Below are 18,938 nucleotides of genomic sequence, written 5' to 3'. Positions count from 1 at the left end.
CACATGTTGTAAACCATTTGTTTTCTCCTTTTCAGGCACCGCTTTCTGACATTTTAAAAGTAAAATTTAAATAAATAAAAAAACGTGTCAAGCTGTCCCACGTCGAGTTGACAAACGACTTACGTTTATTCATGTAAACATCATCCACCACACACTATCAGTAGCACTTATGTATGTTCTGTTCCAAATCTGTGAGTACTCCCATCTGTTTTCATATTTATACTGCCATTTATAAATGTGGGAATGTGTGCTCTTTTACTGAAGCTGGAAATCTGTGTACATCATTACTAAGAACATTTGTGGCTGAAAGATTCAAGAGTACCTATCCAATGCCAGATTCGTAAATATCTATTCTTAAAAGTGTAATTTTGTCTAATTGTGTTTCTTTTTTCTTTTTTTTTTCAAAACAAATTTTACTCCCTTTTTCTCCCCAATTTCGTGGTATCCAATTGTTAGTAGCTACTATCTTGTCTCATCACTACAACTCCCGTACGGGCTCGGGAGAGAGGAAGGTCAAAAGGAAGGTCATGCATCCTCCGATACACAACCCAACCAAGCCGCACTGCTTCTTAACACAGCGCGCATCCAACCCGGAAGCCAGCCGCACCAATGTGTCGGAGGAATCACCGTACACCTAGCGACCTGGTCAGCGTGCACTCCGCCACAGGAGTCGCTGGTGCGCGATGAGACAAGGATATCCCTACCGGCCAAACCCTCCCTAACCCAGACGACGCTAGGCCAATTATGCGTCACCCCACGGACCTCCCGATCGCGGCCGGTTGCGATAGAGCCTGGGCGCGAACCCAGAGTCTCTGGTGGCACAGCCCTTAACTACTACGCCACCCGGGAGGCCCGACTTTGTGTTTCTTAGTAGTTTGTCATTTGTCACAGTGTTTCTATCAGGAGTTACCAAAATTGCTATTGACTAGCCACAGGGTTATGAAGGCCTTTTTGTTCAAGCCCAGTGCTACCACACCTGATTCTACCACTCAGCTGTTCATCGAGACCTCAGCTGTTCATCGAGACCTCAGCTGTTCATCGAGACCTTGATAGTAAAACTGGGCTTGAACAAGAAAGCCTGCATAACCTTTAGGGTCGGGAATTTCCAGGAACCTCACGATACGATATGCATTGCGATTCTCATGATTCTATATGTATTGCGATTCTCATGATTCTATATGTATTGTGATTCTCAAGATTCTATATGTATTGTGATTCTCAAGATTCTATATGTATTGCGAATCGATAATGTGGTTTTATTTCGATTCGATGTTCCAATTTGAGTTAGTTAACGACACCGGAGGGGATGGCTGCCGTTTTACGGACTCATAACCAACTGTGCGATTTTGTTCGTTTTTTCGTATTGTTTGTAACTTATTTTGTACATAATGTTGCTGCTACCGTCTCTTATGACCGAAAAGAGCTTCTGGATATCAGGACAACCATTAGTCATCTAGAAGTGGATGAAGATTTTTTTCTTGAATGCGAAGGATATACTGCTTCCCCGAGACTAGGACCAAATCCCTCTCATACGCATAAAGAAAACACGAAGATATCGGGGTCAGAGGTCGGAGTGCCTTGTGAGAATTTGACGGCAAGTGGCTAAACCGCCACTACCATCTGTCCTATTGGCCAACGTGCAATCACTGGAGAATAAACTGGATGATCTATGATCAAGACTATCCTACCAACGGGACATTCAAAACTGTAATATCTTATGTTTCACTGAGTCATGGCTGAACGACGACACGGATATTATAGAGCTGGCTGGGTTTTCCATGCATCGGCAGGACAGAGCAGCTACGTCTGTTAAGACGAGGGGCAGGGGTGTATGTCTATTTATCAATATCAGCTTTTGCGTGATGTCTAATGTTAAGGTATTGCTCTCCTGAGGTAGAGTACCTCATGATAAGCTCATCTGTATTATTCGTAGCTGTCTATTTACCACCACAAACCGATGCTGTCACTAGGACTGCATTCAACGAGCTGTATAAGGCCGTAAGCAAACAGGAAAATGCTCACCCAGAAGCGGCACTCCTAGTGGCCGGGGACTTTAATGCAGGCGAACTTAAATCCGTTTTTCGTCATTTCTACCAGCATGTCACATGTGCAACCAGAGGGAAAAAACTCTAGACCACTTTTTCTCCACACACAGAGAAGCATACAAAGCATACATTCTATCCTCCTGATTCCTGTTTATAAGCAAAAACTAAAGCAGGGAGTACCAGTGACTCGCTCAATACGAAAGTGGTCAGATAACGTGATTACTGCGCTACAGGACTGTTTTGCTAGCACAGGCTGGAATATGTTCCAGGAGTAATCCAATGGCATTGAGGAGAATACCACCTCAGTCACCGGCTTCATCAATAAGTGCATCAATGACTTCGTCCCCACAGTGACCGTATGTAGATATCGCAACCAGAAGCCATGGGTTACAGGCAACATCCTCACTGAACTAAAGGCTGAAGCTGCCACTTTCAAGGAGCGGGACACTAATCCGGATGCTTAGAAGAAATCCTGCAATGCCCTCAGACGAACAGGCAAAGTGTCAATACAGGACTAAGATTGAATCCTACAACACTGGCTGTGACACTTGTTGAATGTGTCAGGGATTGCAAACTATTACGGACGACAAAGAGCTACTCAGTGACGCGAGCCTACCAGGCAAGCTAGATGCCTTTTATGCTCTCTTCGAGGCAAGCAACACTGAAGTATGCATGAGACCACCAGCTGTTCCGGACGACTGTGTGATCACTCTCTCTGTAGTTGATGTGAGCAAGACCTTTAAACAGGTCAACATTCACAAAGCCGCGGGGCCAGACTGATTAATGGGACGTATACTCGGACCAACTGGCAAGTGTCTTCACTGACATTTTCAACCTCTCCCTGGCCGAGTTTGTAAAAGCTACATGTTTCAAACAGACCACCATAATCCCTGTGCCCAAGATAGAGAAAGTAAGCTGCCTAAATGACTACTGCCTCATAGCACTCAGGTCGGTAGTCATGAAGTGCTTTGAAAGGCTGGTCATGGATCACATTAACACCATTATCCCAGAAACCCTAGACCCCCTCCAATTCGCATACCACCCCAACAGATCCACAGATGACATAATCTCAATACCACTCCACACTTACCTTTCCCACCTAGACAAAAGGAACACCTATGTGAGAATGCTGTTCATTGACTACAGCTCAGCATTCAACACCATAGTGCCCACAAAGCTCATCACTAAGATAAGGACCCTGGGACTAAACACCTCCCTCTGCAACTAGATCCTGGTCTTCCTGACAGGCCGCCCCCAGGTGGTAAGTGTAGTTAACAACATATCTTCCACGCTGATCCTCAACGCAGGGGCCCCTCAGGGGTGTGTACTTAGTCCCCTCCTTTACTCCCTGTTCACCCACGACTGCATGGCTAAACATGACTTCAACACCATCATTAAGTTTGCTGATGACACAACAGCTTTAGGCTTGATTACCGACAACGATGAGACAGTCTATAAGGAGGAGGTCAGAGACCTGGCAGTGTGGTGCCAGGACAACAACCTCTCCCTCAATGTGAGCAAGACAAACAATCTGATTGTGGACTACAGAAAAAGAAGGGCTGCACAGGCCCCAATTAACTTTGACTGGGCTGTAGTGGAGCGTGTCGAGAGGTTCAAGTTCCTTGGTGTCCACATCACTAACAAACTATCATGGTCCAAACATACCAAGACAGTCGTGAAGAGGGCACGACAACACCTTTTTCCCCATCAAGAGACCGAAAAGATTTATATATATATATATATGCCATTTAGCAGACGCTTTTATCCAAAGCGACTTACAGTCATGTGTGCATACATTCTACGTATGGGTGGTCCCATAAATGACACATGAAAAACGAGTCTCAATTTAGCATTGAGTCCCCAGATTCTTAAAAAGTTATACAGCTGCACCATTGAGAGTATCCTGACCGGTTTCACCACCACCTGTTATGGCAACTGCTGTGCATCCCACAGTAAGGCGCTACAGAGGGTAGTGCGTACGACCCAGTACATCACTGAGGCCAAGCTTCTTGCCATCCAGGACCTATATACTCGGCGGTGTCAGAGGAAGACCCAAAATATTGTCAGAGACTCCAGTCACCCAAGTCATAGACTGTACTCTCTGCTACCGCACAGCAAGCGGTACCCAGTGCCAAATCTAGGACCAAAAGGCTCCTTAACAGCTTCTACTCCCAAGCCATAAGACTGACGAACAATTCATCAAATGGCCACCCGGACTATTTACATTGACCCCCGCGCCCTTTGTTTTTACACTGCTGCTACTCACTGTTTATTATCAATGCATTGTCACTTTACCCCCTACCCTACCCCCACACATTGACTCGGTACCGGCACCCCCTATTATATAGTATATATTTATTGTGTTACTTTTTATTATTAATTTTTAAAAAAAACTTTAGTTACTAAATATTTTCTTAACTCTATTTGTTGAACTGCATTGTTGGTTAAGGGCTTGTAAGTAGACATTACACAGTAATGTCTACACTTGCTGTATTCAGTGCATGTGACAAAATACAATTTGATTTGACGTCTGCTGCAGAGGGACAAGGAATGAGAGCCATAAGAGAACACGATTCGTCATGGAATAAAAGTTTTAAAAAGATGGAGAACAAAGCTACAGTATGAAGGACAAATACTGGAGTTTTGGTGCAGGTACATTCAACTAGCGCAAAAAAAATAATACGATACAATATGATATATCATCAAAAATAATATCTCAATATGTATCCATCAATTTTTTTTGCCCATCGATAATAACCATGTAGCTTTTTCAAGAGCAATTGTGGCCATCCCTGAATTGTATGTACAAAGTTGACTATATCTGATAACGTACGTTTGATTGTAAATTGTCTATTTTGTAATAACTCACTATTGTTTACAGGTAACGTAGTACAAGACCTTCTGTAGACTTTAAAGTACATATTTATGTAAATAATTAACGGCTACATAGTAACAATTGTGTTTGTTTTCCAGGAGCTTTCTCCATGAGCTGTCTCTCACCATGAGCTTTCTTTCTCCATGAGCTTTCTCTCTCCATGAGCTTTCTTTCTCCATGAGCTTTCTTTCTCCATGAGCTTTCTCTCTCCATGACCTGTCTCTCTCCATGAACTTTCTCTTCATGAGCTTTCTCTCTCCATGAGCTTTCTCTCTCCATGAGCTGTCTTTCTCCATGAGCTTTCTCTCTCCATGAGCTTTCTCTCTCCATGAGCTGTCTCTCTCCATGAGCTTTCTCTCTCCATGAGCTGTCTCTCTCCATGAGCTTTCTCTCTCCATGAGCTTTCTCTCTCCATGAGCTTTCTCTCTCCATGAGCTCTCTCTCTCCATGAACTGTCTCTCTCCATGAGCTTTCTCTCTCCATGAGCTGTCTCTCTCCATGAGCTTTCTCTCTCCATGAGTTTTCTCTCTCCATGAGCTTTCTCTCTCCATGAGCTTTCTCTCTCCATGAGCTTTCTCTCTCCATGAGCTGTCTCTCTCCATGAGCTTTCTCTCTCCATGAGCTGTCTTTCTCCATGAGCTGTCTCTCTCCATGAGCTTTATTGGCTTAAATGAATTTCTGGGGGGTTTTTCGCTTCCCTCTGGAAAATCAGCTGTTAATGTTAAATAAATACTAACACCTACATTATTTCTGCTGCCATTTGTTATTTTTGTGTACTTTTTATTTGACTTGTATTGCTGTGTTATGATGTATTATAATGTTGTGTAATAATGTTGTGTTTTACACCTTCTGGTGTAAAAACCAAGGAAAAAGGTCAAAGAAAAAACAACATTAAGTGCAGAGGAACAGATATATATATATATATTACTGTATATGAGTGGCTGTGTTGAACACACCACCTCCTGTTATTATGTTCGGAACCTACTGACCAAAACAGGAAATATATTTATTTTTCAATTACAGTACATGTATTGCAGGCACCACAGTACTACGAGATAAAACAGCTCACTCAATCAAGCCTGATGGTGTTGTAAGTATAAAAACAAAGCTTGCTTTCATATAATGTTTTTAAAAAGCTTGAAAGGGTATTGGAATGGGGTAATGTCTTAGTGTGGGCTGGGAAGAACGAAATACGTGACTTTATATGTGATACAAATCAGGAGCACCTTCTCTAAGAGGATGAATGAAGCTGTTTGAGAAGGTTTTGAATCCTAAGCAACTGGCCTACACATAGGTTTTTAGTACAATAGACCAACATAGCTACTGTAGTAGGTCAAAGCTGTGTGCTGGAAAACCTTGGTAGAGGATGGGTAAAGTATGCATTGTGGTGCTCATGTGAATTTAATTTCTTTTTCAGCTTCAGGCCAATCCCTCCATCTCACTTAAAATGTGTTTTCTTGTTTTTAAAAAGATATTTACTGTAGACCAGAACAAAAGTAATACGTTATTTAGGGAATAGTAGGGTGCCATATGGGACAATGATCTGGGGACTTGCAGTGTAAGGTACCACAGCTATGAACAATGTCAGAGACTCTCAGAAAATACATGTCGGGGGGTCCTAGAACACTGGAATAGAGACTCCAGATTACATATTGCCCCTAGAGGAAGGGGTCCTAGAACACTGGAATAGAGACTCCAGATTACATATTGCCCCTAGAGGAAGGGGTCCTAGAACACTGGAATAGAGACTCCAGATTACATATTGCCCCTAGAGGAAGGGGTCCTAGAACACTGAAATAGAGACTCCAGATTATATATTGCCCCTAGAGGAAGGGGTCCTAGAACACTGGAATAGAGACTCCAGATTACATATTGCCCCTAGAGGAAGGGGTCCTTCTATCTGCTCTCCCCAGGTCGACCACTTTCCTCGCTACCAAAAAAAGTACAATCAGCCTGGTCTCAATGGTTCAATGTTGTGCAAATGCCTGTAGACTGCGTTCAATAGTGACAAAAGCCTGGAGCAATCTCAGGGACTCTTGGCAGAAAATGGAAAAAGTGACCAATACACAGAATCCATTTTCAACAGAGCCTACCTCTCCCTCGCTAGAGTTTCTAAGACGGAGATGAAGGACAGTCAATTCTGACTATACACACACAAGGGATAATTCCCAAATGGCACCCTATTCCCTATGGGCCTTCATCAAAAGTAGTTCACTATATTAGGAATTGTGTGCCATTTGGGACTCAGAAAATATGATTTGAAGGGAATAAGTGGACACACAAAGCATACCAAATATGAAGAAGAATATAATAATAATTGATAATAATTGATTGGACACATACTAGCTGACTGGCATCCTCCAATCGAGGTCCTTAAAAAATAACTTTTTCTCCACACATCAAGAGGTATAACATGAATTTGTGTCAAGAGATTTTGTCAATCCAACATCTACATTTGATTTGAGAGCCAATCTTTCCAGTTTATATTCTCCAACCTAGGTCCTAGGGGAGAGGTGACATGAGGGTTGGGTGCCCATTCACACCCAGTTTGGAGGCGCCGATCTTGGACCAGGGGTTTGGTTTCTCCTTGTTTGTTATTTGGATAAGATAAATGTATGAGTTCTGTATTATTTTGATTAAATGACTTATTTTGATAAGATGTAGCATTGAGATGTATTTTAGAAGGTTAAATGTCAGCTCTCTGTTAAGTAGCTAGTTCGGTGTAAACAGTGTTTTGAGAGTTTTATAGCCTAGCTTTTCTTATTTTCGTAGATCCAACTATATATTTGGTATTTTTGGGGGGTATTTTATTAGGATCCCCATTAGCTATTGCAAAAGCAGGAGCTACTCTTCCTGGGGGTTCAACGCAAAACATGAAACATGACATAATACAGAACATTAACAGACAAGAACAGCCCAAGGACAGAACTACATACTGTACATTTCATATCCAATTCTACTGCGCATCACCACCATGCTGTTACTAAAACAACTGTCTTCACCCGAAAGACTGGTTGTCCGGCGCCTTCTGCCATCTCCCTTTGCTTTTTTTTTCTATGTCTTTAAAAAAAAAATGTTTTTAAAGTCTATCAGACTATGACAAGACAGTGTTGCCATGACAACAGAATTTTGACTGTCGATACCGATACCAGATGTAGTATCACGATACTCGATACGAAAACATTACCACTGCAACAAACAAACAAACAAAAAGGCATATTAGCCAAAGTCACAGGTATGGCACTTGATGGCACAGGTATGGCACTTGATGGCACAGGTATGGCACTTGATGGCACAGGTATGGCACTTGATGGCACAGGTATGGCACTTGATGGCACAGGTATGGCACTTGATGGCATAGGTATGGCACTTGATGGCACAGGTATGGCACTTGATGGCACAGGTATGGCACTTGATGGCACAGGTATGGCACTTGATGGCACAGGTATGGCACTTGATGGCACAGGTATGGCACTTGATGGCACAGGATTGGCACTTGATGGCACAGGTATGGCACTTGATGGCACAGGTATGGCACTTGATGGCACAGGTATGGCACTTGATGGCACAGGTATGGCACTTGATGGCACAGGTATGGCACTTGATGGCACAGGTATGGCACTTACCTTATTATTATTTGACCATGCTGGTCATTTATGAACATTTGAACATCTTGGTCATGTTCTGTTATAATCTCTACCCGGCACAGCCAGAAGAGGACTGGCCACCCCACATAGCCCGGTTCCTCTCTAGGTTTCTTCCTAGGTTTTGGCCTTTCTAGGGAGTTTTTCCTAGCCACCGTGCTTTTACACCTGCATTGTTTGCTGTTTGGGGTTTTAGGCTGGGTTTCTGTACAGCACTTTGAGATATCAGCTGATGTACGAAGGGCTATATAAATAAATTTGATTTGATTTGATTTGATTTGATCCAGACAGATAAACTCAGCTATTTTCTCTATTCAATCGTTGGGTATCTTTTGAGTTCAATATCTTATATATTAGAATTGTTTTTATCGTCAACATTTTTCAGAGACAGCCATGTATGCATAAATGAAATCAATTATACATCCATACGATCAATTTGATTTTATTTTTTACCAATCAATCTATATAACAACACAATGGTAATAATTGATTTGAATGGTAAATCTCGATTGATAAACTGGCTACATCAAGACTTAGCCTAGGTCTACTCCAAACACAGGTGAAGGAATATTCAATAGGATTCTGTGAGCTGATTTCACGGAGCTACAGATGACAAACAATATGTTTCACTCGTACATTTTGGGACTTATTTTATTGTACTGATCAACAACATTTGCATTGAAGTCTGCCATCATTCAGGAGGCAAGGGGCCCCACCGGAGCCCAGAATTCACACACATAGTCTGGTCGCTGAGGTAATAGTTCCTCTTTGGGAGAGACGTGAGAGCGAGACTGAATGAACATAGTTTCGATGGCAATCTGCTTTTACATTAGCATAATTTGCATGATGGTTTGCATATTATCACAACCAAAATACTAGGAATAATGAACTGATGATAAGGGAGGACATTGGCTGCGCTGATAAACAGACTGCTGCTACTCTCTGTTGTTATCATCTATTCGTAGTAACTTTAATAACTCTACCTACATGTACATATTACATCAACTAAGCGGTGCCCCCATGTATATAGTCTTGCTATTGTTATTTTCCTGCTTCTCTTTAATTACTTGTTACTTTTATTTCTTATTCATATTTTTTTTTAACTGCATTGTTGGTTTGGGGCTCGTAAGTAAGTATTTCACTGTAAGGTCTACTACACCTGTTGTATTCGGGGGACATTGTTGGTTTGGGGCTCGTAAGTAAGTATTTCACTGTAAGGTCTACTACACCTGTTGTATTCGGGGGACATTGTTGGTTTGGGGCTCGTAAGTAAGTATTTCACTGTAAGGTCTACTACACCTGTTGTATTCGGGGGACATTGTTGGTTTGGGGCTCGTAAGTAAGTATTTCACTGTAAGGTCTACTACACCTGTTGTATTCGGGGGACATGTGACAAATAAAATTTGATTTGATTTATCCGTGAGACACATTTGACAGATGTTCCGAAAGTAACAAATTCTAGAACCAAAGGTTTTTCTTGTTCTAGTATCAAAAAAGTACAGACATTTCGCTATACTGTGCAACTCTAGGATAGGATAGGATGAGAGGAAAATTGTTAACTCAGCCTCTTGTAAATGATATGGCTGTCACGACTTCCGCCGAAGTTGGTCCCTCCCCTTGTTCGGGCGGCGTTCAGCGGTCGACGTCACAGGCTTTCTAGCCACCGCCGAACCACTTTTCATTTTTGTCTTATCACACCTGGTTTCACTCAACTAATTACTTGTTTATTATTTAACCCTCTGTTCCCCATGTTGTTTTCGTGAGTGATTGTTAATAGTAATTCGATCCGTGTTTGTGGGCTATCATTGTTGCCTTGTATATTTGTATTTTCTTGAGTAAAGTACTTTAATTCCTCATATCTGCTGTCCTGCGCCTGACTCCCTACACCAGCTACACATAGGACCGCTACAATGGCCCTAATACAGACGAGTTCCCAGAAACTGCAGGAGGTAGGCTATACAACAGCATCTTCCAATGGAAGTTAACAATGGTTGAGTGTTAGAATCACTCACTCAACCTCTTGTGTATTGATGATATTAACAATGTGTTACGAATACATGCCCCAGACACATCCAAGGCACTCAGGATAAATCATCTACCTAGCCTATTCTGATTAAATAACGTTTTCTGCAGGTTTCTTCATGGTTCTATATAAAGTCGTGTTCTCAGAACATTAAGAAAACATTCCATAAAAACCACAATAAAACATGGGTAACGTTCAAAGAATGTTATTTAAAAACATATACATTCTGTTCTCAGTATCAACAAAACTCTCTCTGTCCTCTATCATGCCAAGTGTGATCAGGTGTGTTGGCCGCACCCACTGATCTAAATGAGTGCTTGTTTCCTTTGAAATAGGGTCTGTTTGAATTGACAGCTTTGTATGAGTTCAAAAAACAAGGGGTGCTTGCTCTATCCTGGTAGCGCAGTGGACTAATTCCATGGATAGGAAACAGAAGATCACAGGTTTGAATCTCAGTGACTGCCACAATAATAAAGAAAAGTGCTTACATAATTAATGCCTAAGCAAATTAATTTCCAAAGGTCCTGTCTGTGTTTAGAGTTCAAAACAGATAACCCAAACTAAGCTAGCAGTGTTATTAAAAGTATTATTTATGCTTGAACCTCCCTGGAACCATAGTAAAACGTTCTCAGAACCTCCCTGGAACCATTGTAAAAGGTTCTCAGAACCTTCCTGGAACCATTGTAAAAGGTTCTCAGAACCTCCCTGGAACCAGAGTAAAAGTTTCTCAGAACCTCCCTGGAACCATTGTAAAAGGTACTCAGAACCTCCCTGGAACCAGAGTAAAACGTTCCCAGAACCTCCCTGGAACATAATAAAACGTTCTCATAACCTCCCTGGAACCATAATAAAACGTTCTCAGAACCTCCCTGGAACCATTGTAAAAGGTACTCAGAACCTCCCTGGAACCAGAGTAAAACGTTCTCAGAACCTCCCTCCATTCTAAATAAAGTTCCCAAAACAGGCAAAATTTTCACTTCCGTTCTCAGAATGTTTAAAAAACGTTCCGTTTTACCTGTCAGTAAACTTGTGGTTTCATTCCCAGAACGAATGGGAAACCAAAAACGTACATTCCCACTACTTCCAAGCAACCAAATGTGCTAGCTGGGTTTTATTTCCTAAAATCCTATGAATGAATCACGCATGTTTGGATTAATGATAATGACAACAAAAAATGGCGTTTACACAGGTCCCACTGGACGCACACTGGTTGAATTAGCATTTTTCTTTGAGGAGGGGAGGTTGATGGTCGAAGCAAACAACCCCTACCTCACCCTCCATCCTAACCGACACACGCAAGCAACATTCGTGCTTTAATCATCAGTCTTTCATTAGTGGCAGACTAGAACACACATACATCAAAGGCGTTAAAAAACAGAAATATTGTAGCCTGCACACAAAAGTGCACGTTTCTATGTATTTGTAATATGTCCTCCTCACAGCTTCTGCAATATGTTGAAAAGACCAATAAACTAAAAGCCTACGCTAAAGGTGATGCATCCTAAAAAAAAGTCTATAACCTACAATTTAAATTGTCATAATCTGTTTACTTGTCATTGTTATTCACCGGAAGTAAATGTTGCAAATTAGGAAAATTCATGAATCACACAATGGATAATTTTGCTTATTTTTCATGTTCAGAAAACCTTATGTTCGTTCACCAAAACCATCAAAGTTGTCACAAATAGGGTAGGCAGAATAGAGAATGCGAAAATTAACTTCAGTAATAATACTTACAGGTCGCAACGTGCAGACTAGAGTGAAAACCAAGACACCTTTGGAAACATCCATAACGCTGGTCGATAAAGAAACGATTTGTCTTCTTTTTTTTAATATCCAAGATAGATAATAAAAGTGTACAAGCTGTTGAACACGAACATTCACTATAATTTCGAATACAGAAACTCTGTGATAAGTTATTGTATCCACCTCGGATCGTTAGTATGAGCGTGCGTATTGCGCTGTGATCAAATCTTCAACTCTCACTCACCGTGGACACACTTTTGAAGCCACTTCTCCACTGAGGAGCAAGGACAGCGAAGTCAGAAGGGAACCGCACCCTGTCGGTGCGCCTCGGAACTTCCCTCGTTTATAAATTATGTTCTGGGTTCTTCCACCTGGAGGAGGAAGGCAACAATTTCCCTGTCATCTATATTCATCATAAAATACATCGTTGAAAAACGGCGAACAACTCAAATTATAAAGTTGCATACGACATAAAGCGGTTGTAGCTCAATTGTGATTTGACAAGACTACAATTACGCCGAATCAGATATGACATTGTGTTGCCATGTGATATTATGCTGTCATAATCAAATATTGGAATAAATAAAATATCCCCCATTTTGCCCCACAACAAGAGAAAACCAACTTGTTAACTTCTGTAAAAATCACGGTAATCTCGTTTATCATACATTTCCCGCCTACTGTGTGCACAATTAGCCTGTGGGATGAGGATAAAACCATGGGAAACCATAGGCCCAGAGCTTTCTTTGATTGGGCACAACTGCCTTAATCGTAAACAGTTGTGTAAAGTACTTAAGTAAAACTACTTTAACTTTAACTACTACTTAAGTGGGTATCTGTACTTTACTATTTTGCTCTTACTTTTACTTCACTACATTCTTAAAGAAAAATAATGGACTTTTTACTCCATCCATTTACCTGACACCCAAAAGTACTCGTTACATTTTGACAGGAAAATGGTCCAATTCACACACTTATCAAGAGAACATCCCTGGTCATCTCGTTTGTAAAGTATGTCTGAGTGTTGGAGTGTGCCTGGCCAGCCGCCTGGCTATCCATCAACACACATACAAATAAAATGGTGCCATCTGGTTTGTTTAATATAAGGAATTTTAAATGATTTATACTTTTACTTTTACATTTGATACTTAAGTACATTTACAACCTAATACTTTTAGACTTCTCTCTCAAGTAGTATTTTACTGGGTGACTTTCACTTTTACTTGAGTCATTTTCTATTAAGGTATCTTTACTTTTACTCAACTATGGCAATTGGATACTTTTTCCACCACTGCTCATAAACACTCCTTTAAATTATTTTCCTTATCAGTGAAAGGTCAACCTCTCCGGGTAATGAACTATCATTTCAATTTACAGGTGCAGCTTTCTGTCCCACTCCAGTCAGCTATGTTACAAAATGTCGGAAGTCTCGTGACACTGTGTTATGTTGTTGTCTGCTGTGTTCTAAGTTCACTCTCCGACCACTGGCGTAACTTAATATTAATGTTAATGTGGGATGTAAATGTCCCAGACTGAGACACACACACACACACACACACACACACACACACACACACACACACACACACACACACACACACACACACACACACACACACACACACACACACACACACACACACACACACACACACACACACACACACACACACACACACACACACGCACACACACACACACACACACACACACACACACACACAGGAAAACCGGTGCACGCACCTGGGCGAGTTGATAAAATCTTAAACACGGCCATATTATCCAACAGGGTCTCAGAGCATTTCATGTTATTCTGTACGTAAATCAGAGATACTAAATTTAGTTATATATTTTTTCATTTTGTATGGTATGTATTAATTTGTGGGTGTCCAATTCTCATGATATGTTACAAATTTCAAATTTGATTAAATGTTAAAAATGTGTAAAATGTACAGTACGTTACAAATTCCCAAAACGTACAATATGTTATGAATTTGCAAAACGTATGATATGTTACAAATTCTAGCTAGGTGGCTAATATTAGCTAGGCTAGGGGTTAGGTGTTAGGGGTTAAGTTTAGGAGTTAGGTTAAAGGGTTAAGGTTAGGGTTAGGGTTAGGGTTAGGAGTTAGGTTAGTTTTAGGGTTAGGGTAAGGGTTAAGGTTAAGGTTAGGGTTAGGAGTTAGGGTTAAGGTTAGGTTTAGGGGAAGTAGTTGATAATTAGCTAAAATGCTAAAATTGTCAATTGACGAGATTCAAACTCGCAACATTTGGGTTGCTAGTCGTTTGCGTTATGCGCCCACCCAATCCCTACAAACCACCCTACTTTTGTTTTTGCCTTTAAGTAACCATTTGTCTTATGTAACTATACCAAATGTAACATAATCATAATTTGAGTGTTTTGAATTTGAGTGTTTTGAATTGACATGTACTATGCTACGTCTAGTCAATGAGACCAGGCTGTATTATCCTGCAGCGAAAAGTAGCAGGCTAGGACTCCTCCTCCAACTCTTCCTAAACAACTCTCCCTCTAGGACAAAACAATCATCTTATCAGCTGGCAGGACAGGACCGGAAAGGACAGGATCGGACCAGGCAGGACAGGAGGAGGTCAAACTAGGCAGATGGACCCCCAGATGAGTGTGCGTGCACCGGTTTTCCTGTGTGTGTGTGTGTGTGTGTGTGTGTGTGTGTGTGTGTGTGTGTGTGTGTGTGTGTGTGTGTGTGTGTGTGTGTGTGTGTGTGTGTGTGTGTGTGTGTGTGTGTGTGTGTGTGTGTGTGTGTGTGTGTGTGTGTGTGTGTGTGTGTGTGTGTGTGTGTGTGTGTGTGTGTGTATTCGGGTGTCCAGATGCACAGTGAAGAAAATCTCCATAAATCAGTCTAGAGGCTGTGTGTGAGAAGGAGATCTCTAGTGTGTGTGTATGTGTGTGTGTGCGTGAGAGGGATCTCTAGTGTGTGTGTGTGTGAGAGAGAGAGAGAGAGAGAGAGAGAGAGAGAGAGAGAGAGAGAGAGAGAGAGAGAGAGAGAGAGAGAGAGAGAGAGAGAGAGAGAGAGAGAGTGAGAGAGAGAGAGAGAGAGAGAGAGAGAGAGAGAGAGAGAGAGAGAGAGAGAGAGATGACTGTTCTGTTCCATCCCTGTCTGTCTCTTATCTCCTGAATGATCTGCTTAACTGTGGTCTATGAGTTCATCTTATCTGTTAAAAGAGGAACGTTATTCTCAGCCTCTGCTCTGGTGGCCATAAATAATACACCGTACATACCGCACATTACGTGTGATTGTTTGAACCTCAATAAAATCCCTGACCCTTTTACCACTGAAGTACAGTGGTAGAATGAGTTTACCATCTATCTACTACTATGTCTAAAACCCTGGGAGACTACATGAATGGGCAGACTCAGTAGGCTACTCACCCGAATGGCCATCTTCAATCTTCGATAAGGGTTTTCACGTCTGACTGTTGCAATCCACATTGATCTGCATTCTGTCGGGGGTCGGGGGTCGGGGAGGTCATTGCTTTTAACAGTGTGAAAGGCCCTGTAGTAGTAGTCATGGCGTTTAATATCTGTTTCTGTCAAACCTATAGAAACGCATGCCAGGATTCTCTCTGCGGTGTAGGGATGTAGTACATACAAATCTCTTTGAAAATATAGTGAAAGAATGCAAGAAAAACACATCAAGGACACCCATTGTCCATCCGTAAGCCTCTATTCCACAGCCAGAAGTATAGTTGTTTGGCACCTCCAGGGATACATTTGGTGAAGGAAACCTTCCCACGGCTTCTAATGGAATTTTATGTTAATTTTCTTTGTAGAGTACAACATTTTGCGCTAAGTTTCATCCATGCTGGACAGCGTCTGTCTATGAGGCTTGACACATTTATATGGGCTGCAGGTTCATTGTGCTTTCAGGAGTTGCTTCCATTTCCACTCGGTGCCTTGTATCGGTTAATGGGGTCTTAGCGCCCTCTAGTGGTTTGCCATGGAAATAAGGATGATAACAGACTTTCACTTGATTATTGTTTTTACAGTAGTTCTAATTATGTGCAATTACAGTTACAGGTATAGATAGGTACAGTTGAATACAGTCATACACTTAGGTTGGAGTCATTAAAACTCATTTTTCAACCACTCCACAAATTTCTTATTAATAAACTATAGTTTTGGCAAGTCGGTTAGGACATCTACTTCGTGCATGACACAAGTAATTTTTCCAACAATTGTTTCCAGATTATTTCACTTATAATTCACTGTATCACAATTCCAGTGGGTCAGAAGTTTACATACACTATTTTGACTGTGCCTTTAAACAGCTTGGAAAATTCCCCAAAATCTGTGTCATGTCATGGCTTTAGAAGCTTCTGATAGGCTAACTGACATCATTTGAGTCAATTGGAGGTGTACCTGTGGATGTATTTCAAGGCCTACCTTCAAAGTCAGTGCCTCTTTTCTTGACAGCATGGGAAAATCTAAATAAATCAGCCAAGACCTCAGAAAAACAATTGTAGACCTCCACAAGTCTGGTTCATCCTGAAGGTACCACATTAATCTGAACAAACAGTGCAAATCAATCCCAGAACAACAGCAAAGGACCTTGTGAAGATGCTGGAGGAAGCAGGAACAAAAGTATCTATATCCACAGTAAAACGAGTCCTATATGCTGCATACTGGACCCTATTCCAACTAAACTACTGAAAGAGCTGCTTCCTGTGCTTGGCCCTCCTATGTTGAACATAATAAATGGCTCCCTATCCACCGGATGTGTACCAAACTCACTAAAAGTGGCAGTAATAAAGCCTCTCTTGAAAAAGCCAAACCTTGACGCAGAAAATATAAAAAACTATCGGCCTATATCGAATCTTCCATTCCTCTCAAAAATCTTAGAAAAAGCTGTTGCACAGCAACTCACTGCCTTCCTGAAGACAAACAATGTATACGAAAGGCTTCAGTCTGGACTCCATCATAGCACTGAGACTGCAATTGTGAAGGTGTTAAATTACCTTTTAATGGCGTCAGACCGAGGCTCTGCATCTGTCCTCGTGCTCCTAAAACTTAGTGCTGCTTTTGAAACCATCGATCACCACATTCTTTTGGAGAGATTGGAAACCCAAATTGGTCTACACGGACAAGATCTGGCCTGGTTTAGATGTTATCTGTCTGAAAGATATCAGTTTGTCTCTGTGAATGGTTTGTCCTCTGACAAATCAACTGTAAATTTCGGTGTTCCTCAAGGTTCCGTTTTAGGACCACTATATATTTTACCTCTTGGGGATGTCATTTGAAAACATTATGTTAACTTTCACTGCTATGCGGATGACACACAGCTGTACATTTCAATGAAACATGGTGAAGCCCCAAAATTCCCTCGCTAGAAGCATGTGTTTCAGACATAAGGTGGCTGCAAACTTTCTACTTTTAAACTCAGACAAAACAGAGATGCTTGTTCTAGGTCCCAAGAAACAAAGAGATCTTCTGTTGAATCTGACAATTAATCTTGATGGTTGTACAGTCGTCTCAAATAAAACTGTGAAGGACCTCGGCTAGATCTACTGCCTCTTTTATTTTACGACTCTCTCTACTCTCTACTCTCTCTATTATATAATGACAGACCAGCTAGAACTACTGTCTCTATTATATTATGACAGACCAGCTAGATCTACTGTCTCAATTACTTTATGATAGACCATCTACATCTACTGTCTCTATTATATTACGGCAGACCAGCTAGAACTACTGTCTCTTTTATTTTACGACAGACCAGATAGATTTACTGTCTCTATTATATTATGACAGACCAGCTAGATCTACTGTCTCAATTACTTTATGATAGACCATCTACATCTACTGTCTCTATTATATTACGGCAGACCAGCTAGATCTACTGTCTCAATTACTTTATGATAGACCATCTACATCTACTGTCACTATTATATTATGGCAGACCAGCTAGATCTACTGTCTCAATTACTTTATGATAGACCATCTACATCTACTGTCTCTATTATTTTACGGCAGACCATCTAGATCTACTGTCTCAATTACTTTATGATAGACCATCTACATCTACTGTCTCTATTATATTACGGCAGACCAGCTAGATCTACAGTCTCTACTTATTTATGACATTCCAGCTATATCTATTCTCTATCATATTATGACAGACCTACTACATCTACTGTCTTTATTATATTATGACAGACCAGCTAGATTATGACAGACCAGGTCACTTGAGTGGGTTGAGTCACTGACGTGATCTTCCTGTCTGGGTTGGCGCCCCCTCCTTGGGCCGTGCCGTGGTGGAGATCTTTGTGGGGTATACTTGGCCTTGTCTCAGGATGATAAGTTGGTAGTTGAAGATATCCCTCTAGTGGTGTGGGGGCTGTGCTTTGGCAACGTGGGTGGGGTTATGTCCTGCCTATTTGGCCCTGTCCGGGGGTATCATTTATGCTGCAGTAGTTTATGTGTCGGGGGGCTAGGGTCAGTCTGTTATATCTGGAGTGCTTCTCCTGTCTTATCCAGTGTCCTGTGTGAATTTAAGTATGCTCTCTCTAATTCTCTCTTTCTCTCTTTCTTTCTTTCTCTCTCTCTCTTTCTTTCTTTCTTTCTTTCTC

General features: G+C 41.4%; 1 protein-coding gene across 1 annotated transcript in view; it reads right to left on the bottom strand.

Moving 5' to 3' along the window:
• The window catches only part of LOC124009992 (vasoactive intestinal polypeptide receptor-like), a 135,548-nt gene extending 122,982 nt beyond the window's left edge, over positions 1-12,566 (bottom strand). Inside the window, exon 1 of the mRNA XM_046322284.1 lies at positions 12,325-12,566. Coding sequence (XP_046178240.1) covers positions 12,325-12,378 — 54 coding nt within the window. The 5' untranslated portion in view covers positions 12,379-12,566. The remainder of the gene's footprint in view (positions 1-12,324) is intronic.
• Between the last annotated feature and the right edge of the window lie 6,372 nt (positions 12,567-18,938).

The sequence above is a fragment of the Oncorhynchus gorbuscha genome, linkage group LG22, assembly GCF_021184085.1.
Source record: "Oncorhynchus gorbuscha isolate QuinsamMale2020 ecotype Even-year linkage group LG22, OgorEven_v1.0, whole genome shotgun sequence".
In the NCBI taxonomy this organism is placed as follows: domain Eukaryota; kingdom Metazoa; phylum Chordata; class Actinopteri; order Salmoniformes; family Salmonidae; genus Oncorhynchus; species Oncorhynchus gorbuscha.
Note: the sequence above shows the minus strand (reverse complement) of the source record. Positions and strands in the feature narration are given on the sequence as shown.